The 11,250-nt window shown below is 39.3% G+C and overlaps 1 protein-coding gene across 1 annotated transcript; it reads right to left on the reverse strand.

Annotated features, from left to right (window-relative positions):
• Positions 1-1,000: 1,000 nt before the first annotated feature.
• MRPL23 (mitochondrial ribosomal protein L23) lies at positions 1,001-10,653 on the reverse strand. The gene is made up of 3 exons (XM_010003877.1): positions 10,540-10,653; positions 8,806-8,879; positions 1,001-1,350 (listed from the first exon to the last, which is right to left on the reverse strand). The coding sequence occupies exons 1-3, from the start codon at positions 10,619-10,621 to the stop codon at positions 1,186-1,188; spliced, it is 321 nt and encodes a 106-aa protein (XP_010002179.1). The 5' UTR covers positions 10,622-10,653; the 3' UTR covers positions 1,001-1,185.
• Between the last annotated feature and the right edge of the window lie 597 nt (positions 10,654-11,250).

Here is an 11,250-nt window from a genome sequence, read left to right on the forward strand (position 1 = left end):
TGCTCCAAGTGGCAGAATTCAAAAGCAGAGGAAATGTTAACCATACGTTTAACCTTGCATATGCTGGTGTTACAGCCAATGGCCTGCAGAAACACATCCTTCTCTATCTGTGGTGAAGTCCTTCCTAGTCCTCCTTTTCCCTTCACTGTTTCTGACACACCAGCAGAGCACATTACTTGACAAAGCAAAAGAGGAAATACCCTCATCAAAACAAGCAGAAACAGTAGCAGAGCCAAGAAATTAAAAACCTGAATGTGACAGCCCTGAAAACCTGACGCTGGCCTGGCATCAGCAACTTGGAAGTAGAGTGAGTTGCAGCAGAAAAAGTAAAAAGAGTCTTTTTGTTAGTCCTGAGCACAAAACAGCCTACACTGGCTGAAGTATTTCTATGTCAGTACAACTGTGTCCACACGGGACTCTTGCCAGCACTGCAAGGTAGGTAGCTGTGGGCAGAAGGAATACTAGCACAGCCATGCCAGTGAACATTCCTTGGGCAGGCTAGCCAAAAGCAGGATATTACCTGCACTGCACAACAGCAAGGAGAGGCTGTGCACCACTTCTGTTCATTCCTTGATGGGGATCAAATGCAAGCACACCTGGTCACAAGCCTATCCAATAAAGCCTGTTTCCAAAGTGTCACCCTTTACAAAGGGGTGCAATCAGATCACACACACATATCCAGGAAATGGGGGGGTCAAATTGCAAGGAAGGAAATTCACAGGATAGGACACATAACTGACAAGGAAGCACTATGTCCTGAGCCTACAATCTAGTTATCTGCACCTTCATGTCCATCTCTGACTGATCTATCTTGACTTTTATACATTCTAGTCAATGCAAACTAGTTACACTGGGAAATCAAATGCCTCCTATTTCTACCCAAAACAACCCACAGAGGCAGGAAGACAGTAAGCACAATGACAATCAGTCAGAAACAACAAGCAGTTTGACATTTTAGAAACAGTTCATAAGTTCAAAGGAAAGATCTGATGCAGACAGATTTATTTTACCTTTTTATTTCTTTAGGGCCATTTTGTCGTAGTTGTGCACAAACAACCAGAAAAAAAAGACACTCTAGCAAGGGCTGCTCAAGAATAAACATTCAGTCATTACAAGAAGGGAGGACTGCAAGTTCTGCTGATCAAAATCCCTCTGAGCCTAAAGAAACGCAGCTGGCTTGTTGCATCAAAGTCCAAACCAATCGGGGACTCCACCTCGTCTGGGGTCACCTTTCTCCCTCTGCTTCTCTTTCTCCATATATTTATTCCTGAAGTCATCAAAAGAGCGAGTTTCTGTGTCTTGTTCTTTCTCTGGAAATAGGTTGGGAAACTGAAAGGTTTGTCCTTGGCCCTAAAGAGAAAACAAATGGTCAGAGAGACATTCCAGCCTTTCTGCAGTAGCTATGATGCATATACTTACAATGAAAGACCACCCTGAAGTTTCAGCTCATGCAAAATGGTACCTCTTACCTCCCAGGATCTCTTTCCACTCCTGTCCTCAAGACTCACATATATCCTTTCCCCCACAAAAAAGCTATCTTTCAGCCTCTGCTCTTCTGTGTGCTAATTAAGACCCTGACATATTTTTTTACAGATGAATGGTTAGGAGATGGACAACTTTTCAAAGACCTTGAAGCAGCTCAAAGATGTTGTATGAGTCATACACTAACAGCAAGATGAGCAAAATAAGAGATTTTGTTGAAGTAACACCACCAGGAAAACACATGGAGGAGCAGGCAGTCATTAAGTTAACACTCAGGATATGGGTAGTGGTTATAGTTGTTTAGATTGCAGCTAAGGATAAGAGAGAACAGTCCTAGCAGCTGTTACTGTAGGGTGCAAAGTGGAAATACAGAATAACAGATATTAGAGGTCTCTTATCAACAGGAATAAAGACTTTAGTGTAAAACATTTACAGTGGGAACAATTTGTCTAATACATCATTGATGAGATTAAAGTGATTACATCTGCATTAGTCAATTTGTCTAATAGACAAGTCATTTTACTAAAACATCATCATCAGATCTATGTCTCCCACTTGGAAAATAAATATTTGTTTGGTCTCTCGTTTTTATGTAACAGCAGGAAACCATTAATCTGTGGAAATGTTCTATCCCATTAACATTACCTACTCACTTTTTAGTGGCATGTGCACCAAGCACAACTTCATTAAACTCAAAAATACCAGCCCTTTCATTCCATATGGGACTTTGCATAATAAAACTCATAACCGATAGCTCATAACTCTGAAACTACTCTCCAAAATGCTTACAAACCTTACCCGTACATTAACTTCTTTGGCAGCATACCACATACAGAAATCTCAACAAAGCCATTTAGTCATTCTTTATGTTTGTCCAATAAATATAATCAAACAAGAGGCCCTATTATGGAATGGTCACAATGTCCACAATGGACAAAAAAAGGAGCCTTCCACAATACAGCTACCTACACTACATTTTGGGATAACAAACGTGACAATTAAAACAAATAAACCCACAACCATGCCCCTGACCCAGCTGAATGTGTGCTATGTTTCATTTAGCCATCTACACTCAACTTGCTAATTTACAGGAGTGAAAGAATTTCAATCTCAAGCATACACTTTGGAAATAAAAAGCATTACTTATCCCAGTTGAGCTTAACAAGACTAGAATCTAGGAAATATCAACTCATACCCATCAATGCTCCTGATGTTTTCGTACTGCATATTTCTTAGGGGTTTCCTAACAGCCTGACCATACTACAAAAACAAGAAGCAAGCTGCTGTGTACATTGCTCTGTCCTCAATTCTAGCTTGGATAAGATCAACTGGAACAAATCAAGGTTTTCCTTTCCACTGTGTACACTCCATGGTTTCAAGTCTTTTGTACCTTTAAATTACCAGCAGGTATGCTTATAATAGCTGTCCTATGACAGCTGAAGCATAGTTCCATTTCAAGGCAGAGAAACTGGCCTTATGAATGTCCTTGAGCAATCCCAAAGCCTACTGAAACTCTTCCTGTAGCTGGATCAGCAGCAAGCACCCTTGAGGCCAAGCACTGCCCAAGATTTCAGCACACTGAATCATTTGGAAAAGAATTTGTTTATATTACAAAAAATTACTATGCTTTAATTGCACTGCAGGTGGGTCATTCAGCCTGGTGGTACCTAAAGAACAGACACAGCCAATTGTAAGGGTTCATCTGCCCTGGAGTAGAAGCCATTTTAATTAAACAAATGCAAAAACAATTCAGGCTAACATGATAGGCATACCACCTACACTGAAAATCTGAGAACTATTTATATTGGTAACAGTGTAGTAAGGGACTGTTCTTGTTATGCAGCACTTCCATTCTGGTATTCTTCCAACACCAATGTACTTCCCTTATTGGAGAATGACGGAAAGTTGTCCCTAAAGCACACTAACAACATCCACGGTAATTCACTAAGCATTGCAAAACAGTTATTATTTTAAGGGGGGTGGAAAAAAAAAAGATATACACAGAGCATGTAGTGAAAGCAGACAAACCTTTTAGCCATTTGAAGACTGGTGAAAGTCAAATATTAAGCTGAAAATGTCAATCTGTATCTGGAGTCTTCTAATAAATCAAAATCAGGATAGACAAGTTGGTTCTTTCCAGCTCTTGTTTTGTGAAGAAATTCTGATTTTGGCTGGCAGCCAGACATGATTCAAAACAGCCAAGACATTACACCCTGAGAACTGAAGGTTGATAAATCTTAAGTAACAATACTATGCAGTAATACTGCACTGTAAGACTTTGAAGTGATGAAAGCTGTATGAAAAATAGCTGTTGTGCATGCTCGCTCAGTAGCTAGTTTTGAGAAGAAGCTTGTATCCTGGGTATTTCAAAATTTAAAAAATACCAAAAGGCATCAACTTACATAAAGGATTGTGAGTCTGTCCAGGCATGTTTACGTTCAGTGCATCTTCCACACAATGCCAGAGGCTACTGAGTTTCAAGCTCATACCAAAGAAACAGAGGGATTGTCACTCCTTTATGCAATGCTGGTTTTTCTTACACTTTTTCTTTGTAAAAGTTTTCCCTTCTGTACAGAAACCACATGACAACCATATGATAAATGCATTCTCAGAATGAAATCCTAACTGAAAAAAAGCAAACTAAATTTCTATCAGGTTCAACAGAGTTTTGTCTGGTTTGCAAAATGCTAGAACACAAAATGTTGGCCTATTCAAGCAGAAAACAAAACTTTGGCCTACGTCTAAACCTTTCATTTGTTCACAGTTTTACCTTTTGCAAGCCATTTAAACAAGGTCATCCTTTTAATCTCCAAATCATTGAAATTCACATAAGCTGAAATGGGTTCTAAAAAGGCTATGGTTTGGTTCTCCGTTAAAACTTCTGTCAGCATAATTACCTTAGTTAGAAGGACAGAGAAAGAGGAAAAAAAGAACATCTTTCTACCTGACATAGTTGTGCTAAAAGAAAATCCTGTAAAAAAGACAGGCACTGGCAAAAAAAAAAATAAATAAATTGCTTGGAACTAGATGCTGTTCTGCCAGCATGAAAACTTTTTCACCAATATGAGGTGATACACTCTGGAGTTTGTCAGGATAAGCTCTACCATCACACACTCTTATATCTAAGTGAGCCCTTACAATGTTCAAAAACGAAGAAAAAAACAGGCAACGCAAGTCAGAGGCAGTATTAAAACACCTAAAAAATAAAGGCAACGTGATGATTTTACACAGTGCTGTTCTCAATTCAGGGTCTTCCCAGAGGCCTCCCCTTTTTCCTACAAATTCTAGAACTATGTAAAAGTGAGATGTGTAGTCCAGTGTTTAGACCACAGAAGTGGGAGTTGTGACATTTCTACTCCTGCACAACTCTAATCCTTGCTTCAGCATTACCCAAATTTAATACTTATTTATAGGCAAGCTCTTATGAGTATTCATTTCTTAAATGCTAACAACCTTCAAAACAGAAAAAAAGACCTAGGAATCAAAAATGCATTCTCTCCTTAGATTTCAAGTCTTTTTTGTTAGAAAGACTGAAAGCACATCTTGTTCTCTGCATCTGAAGAAGGAGTTATCACATCGAGTGGTACAAATTGCCTCCACTCATTTTAATGAGAGGTTAAGTGACTGTAATTAGGCCTATGAAGTCAAGTGTTAGCCTTTTCACTGCTAAGCCTCATGTCAGAAAATTGCTGGAAGGATTATCCGGCACAAACTCACTTAGACTTCTCTGACCTTTGCATCCCTTGAAAAGTTTAGGAATGGAAGGTCAGCACAGATATCATGATGTGGGAATGACGCAGCAAACACTGATCATGTAAACAACTGTGAGATCTTCTGATTATTTAGATCATTGAAGTACTTACTACTGTCCTTCAGAATTACGAGAAAAGTGATGTTTATAGTATTGTTAGCTAAAAAATGTTGGACTCCAGCAGCACGGGATTCAATCCAGCAGTAGCAGAAAATGCAAAAGAGTTTAATAACCCAGTGCATTTGAACAATTCTCCCACTGTTGCAGTGGTAAAATCTGATGTTAAATTGTACAGCAAAACAGCACAGAAAGCAGCTTAAAAAATGAACATAGGAATGACAGTGTATGAGCATCCAAGTTTCCTCTGAATTAACTCCATGTCAAAAGAAAACTGCTGTCACATTGGAAGTTTAAGTGGATTAATGATTATGTATGTACTGGACACTCTAAACAGGGTTTGGGGATAAAACATTTGTAAAAACGTTCCCACCGATGCCATCATTCACAAAACTAAATAGGTGTTAGTCCTAATGTTGACAAGGTCAAACTTCTTTTTGCAGCCATATCCATTAGATTTCTCAAAACAGGTTTAATTAAAAATAGGTCAAGATTTCAGAGGCTTGTCTACAGTTGTGCTCCCACGGGTGCCAACACCTGTTGAGCCAAACGAGTAAGAGCACTGAAGGAGGAGGAAGGGATGCTGTTGGTTTTTTTAATTTCCCTGATGTTGATGCAACTGTAAAGTTACACACTGGCTTTCTCTTCTTTTTTTTTTTTTTTCTTTCAATAACATTAAGATAATTATAACTGCACTGGAGAAAGGAGAAAGGTTGCTGTCTAACATTCATTTTATCTACTCCTCAAAGATATATAGCTTTATTTTTAATTAAAAAATAAAACAGTGTAGAAAAGTAGCATTCAATAACCAGAGCTCTAAGTCTCTAACTTAAACCTTTCTCACTACATTCTAAAAGGGAAAAAGAGGGAGGCAGGGTCTGGAATGGCAAGATATTGTTGATCCACAGCCTTCTATGATTTGAGATATTTTTTCAGTGTGAAAATATTATGCTTGGACAGATCACGTATTTGTCCAGTTACAGCCTGAGAATAAAGTAAACAGCTCTGAATCTCCAAGAAATAGTATTTGGAAAAGAAAGGACAACAACTCTTACATGTGTAATAGCTGGGGCATTAATCAGACACCTAAGGGTATGTTGACTATGACTTCACATACCTCCCAGCTTTGAGACTCTTGCAATAAGTTAATGGAAATGTATGTTACACAGGGACGCATAAGGTGATGTTTTATGAAGCAGAGAAGCGTAACTGGTCATGAGATTTTAGACAATTTCATTCAGGTAAACCACACCGCAGTCATGCTGGAAAGAGCAATACTTCCACCTAGTGGGCAAGAAAAAGATCAACCCAAGACCTTCCAAAAACACATCCTTGTTTTTCCAGTCATAAGCAGTTTCAGCTTCAAACTGGATTAATGAGAGAAAACACAGCTGGTAAAAATGGTGGGAAAGCCCAACTACTCTGACTCAGGGCAGATGCAAACTAATTTTCATTAAAATAAAGATTTTACAGTGGTTAACCGAGGCCTTCCTAAGTTAGGCAGATATTAACAATGGACAGCATGGGGCCTGTTATAGCCTGAATCATATTATGAGTGGGAACTAAGGCAAAACCTTCAGTTTCAGAAATTACACTGGGTTTCAGGCCTCAGTCACTGTTTAAAGCTGGTGTGAACACAGAACTGGAAGCTGCCTGAGACATCAGAGCTAGTGACAAAAAGCAAAGAAAAAAAAGGAAAAAGAGAAAAAAAAAAAGGAAAGGAAAACCTAAATGTTAAAGGCATTAACACACACCAAAAACAATAGAAAAAAAAGAGAGCAAAGAAACTACAAATGAGGTGAGGGGAAAATGCATGGACAAAGCTTCACTGACGAGTTTAGTATACAGTCAGGATTCTGTCACTCAGGGTGAAGTACACCACCAAAAGGTGGTCTCCTAACCCTGTTTATCCTTGGCTTCCTTTAAAAAATTCAGGTGATACTATAGTACAAGGGAATGCAGTAAGGGACACTTGCTGTCTTATGTGCCAAGACCTCCAGTACCACAGGACTCCGGCACAGGCTCATTTGCCCAGCAGACAAAAGAAGAGGCTGGAGGAATGGCCAGTTAACTGCTGTCCAACTGTCTCCAGTACCAAGCTAGTTTGGTAACTCAGCTCTCCACCACAGAGCTGCCCTTATGGTAAGGGCAACTATCCTAGGTTCAGAGGTTTGATGTGAAATAAATGCACAAAGGCACTACCTTAAATGAGTGACTTGCTCCACAGAACAGTAGCATTTTGCTTCCCACTCCTTCCCCTGAGTATCTATGTAAACTACCTTCTTCTCAATTCAGCAGACAAAAGAAACAAGACTGCATTAAATATAGTCAAATAAAATTTGAGAACTGACCACAGTTTGCTAAAGATCTGTGTCTGCTTCCATCTTGGGTAACAAGACTCTATAAGCAACAAGTCACTAGCCATGACAATGGAAAGTGTTTGCTAAGTGTTTGCTAACAACACTCAGAGGAACCAACTTGTAAGACACATCACTCCTGGAATTCTGTACTTTATACTGTTCTTTTAAAAGGTATGGGCTGTCTAGAAAACAACAATCTCCTCACTTTTCTTCCCGCTCTCCTCAGAAGGGGCTCAGAGCTAAGCCCATTTGTATTTTGAAAAATTAAAAAAAAACCCACATCAGATTTCCCATTGTTTGACCTCAAACCCATACTCATATTCTTATGTAGTCTTTAAGATCACACAGTGTTCCCCTCACACTGAATCCTTGTCCCAGGATGGAGTAACACTGAGGTTGTGTTGCCAACAGCAATTTTGAGCTTATGATTTTACAACCATAAACAGCATTCCTTTAATGTAATTTTGGTATGTGAAGGGCTTTTCTGTCACTGGTTGCCCTTCATTTTTACAAAGAGACAGGTAAGCTCAAGAGAAGTCTTAACTATAACATGCTCCTGCTACAAAAGAAATTCATAAGAACATGAAGCTCCTTTTCCACTGGGCAACCAACATACGTTTCAGAACCCAGTTAAGCCACAAAGTATGCTCATTAGACATGACTAAAAGCTCTCCAAGGAATATGCCTAGTCTGCTTTGAAATCCAAGAGTTTTAATAGAAAGTTCTCTACCCTTACAATATATTCTTTCTCTTACTGGATCTTTCAGCAATCAACCACACAAGTAGTGAACCTTCAGCACAGAGCACAGGGTCATCTGTAATTCACTGTCAAAACAGCACCATATGACATCAGATCATGATTTACATAGATATCAAAAAAATGAAGGAGCTGAAAACTAACCATTTGTTTGAATTTGATTTTTAGACTAACTCATTTAAGTATCTCTATACATCCCAGAATGTATTAAAAAAAATGTCATTATTAGAGGATTGGCAGAAATATTCAGCCAACCAGACAATTCACTGAACATTACTGCTAGCTTGGCTGGTTAATGGTCCTTTCCCCTTTCCCCACAAGTATCTGTATTAACTCACCAGTTGTACATAGGCGACCTTGTAATCTGGCTTTTTCACTCTCTGATTCTTGTGATTCCTCTTGTTATTTGCACCTGCAGAAATGAAGAGTCCCACTTTTTACTTCCCAGGACTTCCAAGCTCCTCAAAGCAAGGCCAAGCTGAAGGGAGGACTTTACTACTTCTCATTTATTGTTAACAGGAATACTCTTTCTTCAGCACCAACACAATATCACAGTTACTAAAATGTACTGAAATTGGTAGACACTACTCATTTACAAGGAGGGAGCTGAGGCATCAGCAGACTCAGGTTGCTGAGAGCCATTGTGCCTTCATGCCACACAAAGTCTGCAAAGAAGCAAGGAGGTAACTGTTCTCCCAACTTCGACAACTTCAAGAAAACAAGGAAGAAATTACCACTAAAGCAAGCATGATTATTTTTCAGTGCTATTTGGAACTCCATGTGCTTGGTATTTGAGACTTTATTTAATTCTGTTTTACACATAAGCATTTTACAGATGGGTCTTTCTGATTTCTTTTTCTTCTTTTATATGTTTGAGTTTTACAACCTTATTTTGAAGCTTTTTCTTCTATTCTCCATTTTTCACTATTACAGCTCTTTTTTCATTCCTCTTCTTTAAAATCATTCCTACTCTTTACCACTATATACATATCTACAAATTTGTTAAGAGTCACTGCATGGAAAAGAAAAACCTAGCTTTCACAGACATCCTAACCAACAAGTCACTCTTGATTTGATTAATGCACTGCCTGATGATCAGAACAGTAAATAACATCAAAATCATACTCCTGACTTTGCACTGCATCCAAACTGCAGTCAGAAAAGCTCTGGTGAAGGAAGCATTTGTATGTCAGGCGACCTATAAATTTAGCTGATTTCACATAGAGATGGGTCACAGAATCACAGAATCCTAGGGGTTGGAAGGGACCTCAAAAGATCATCTAGTCCAAACCCCCTACCAAAGCATGTTCCTGTGTGATGTGCTCTAGCACATGCCCAGGTGGGTTCTGAATGTCTCCAGTGAAGGAGACTCCACAACCTCTGGGCGTTCAGTATAACTTAAACTAGCAATGTTTTTTTCTTTTTCTCTTGAGTTGGTTTTATGTTGTTTGGTTTTTTGTAGGACTGGCACATGGGAGAAACACCATGAGTGGAAGCATGCAAGTCTGTAGCAGAAAAGTGGTAACAACAGGTGATAAAAAATTCAAAGTTTGCCAAAATGTTTCAATGTTTTTCTGACATTATCTTCTTGTCTAATAAGAGTATTTTTGCTCTACAGACTCCACCACAGTTGACAGACTACAGAAGCTCTGGCCATAACACCATCTCCATGTGCAGGCCAGGTAATCTCAACTCACATATATATTTTTTTAAAAGGCTATTAGTGAAATTAAGTTTATCTCCTAATTTTATTGAAACACACAAAGTAGCTCCTTCTAAAGTGAGACACCCGCTTGTCTTTAAAAAGAAGAGGTACCAACTACAAAGCATCCAGCACAAGCTAAGTAACTGTCAAGATGATAAGGCTTTTTAAATTCAAATTTTTCTTTTAAAAACTGAACTTGTGTCATAGTCTAATTAGAGGACTAAATTATGAAGGGACAAATCAACAACTAAGCCGATTGATGTCACCAGCTAAGCACCTGTTTGCCGAAAGCTAATGGATGTTTTGAGACATTCTGGCCATGTGGGGATGCTACATTCATCCCTCTGGATTACTCCACTGCACTTACCATACTGTATCCTTGTTCTCACAGCAGCTACTGGCACGTTGTATATTTTCTCAAGGTAATTCTTGATATCCACTTTTGTCATTCTACGCAATGCAAAAACATTTTGGGGAAAGAAAGAAGAAAAGCATAAATGTTCAAATAAAATAGAACAAAGCCAGAGTATTTAGACTGTTTGACACTCTAGAATAAATAAGCCTTCTCCTTTTAACCAAAGTAACTGTACAGCACAAAACTATAAATTCAACGTAAGTCACACAGTGCTACAGCAATTAATTACCATAAACGGTACAATGACAAATATTTCATGTTCTGTAGACTCAACAGCCTAAAACTCAGATATACACTGCATTCAGCAAGAGTGGCTAGGCCAAGAAATCTTCCCAATCTTCTAAATAGCGTTTTCTAATCTTTCCAGGACTTGCCATAGGTTTGTGGCCTTTATAGTATGTGCAACCAGAGCAGCCAGGATGAAACTGTCCCGGCAAACACCTGCACACCACCCCGTTTTCTCTGAACCGTTTCCATAAGCACGTTCCTCTTCCTCAGCCTGTCCCAGGGAAGGTTCAGCCTCAGCAACACCCAGGAACAGGAGCCAAGCACACCTCGTGCTTAACTCAGCGCCCTCGCAGCCCTCTAAAAGGCCTCCCTGCCGCAGAAGCCGCTTTCCCCGGCCCGAGGGCGCTCCCGGGCACCCCCCTGCCTGCCCCTCAG

Source organism: Chaetura pelagica, unplaced genomic scaffold (genome assembly GCF_000747805.2).
Source record: "Chaetura pelagica isolate M959 unplaced genomic scaffold, ChaPel_1.0 scaffold28, whole genome shotgun sequence".
NCBI classification, from domain to species: Eukaryota; Metazoa; Chordata; class Aves; order Apodiformes; family Apodidae; genus Chaetura; species Chaetura pelagica.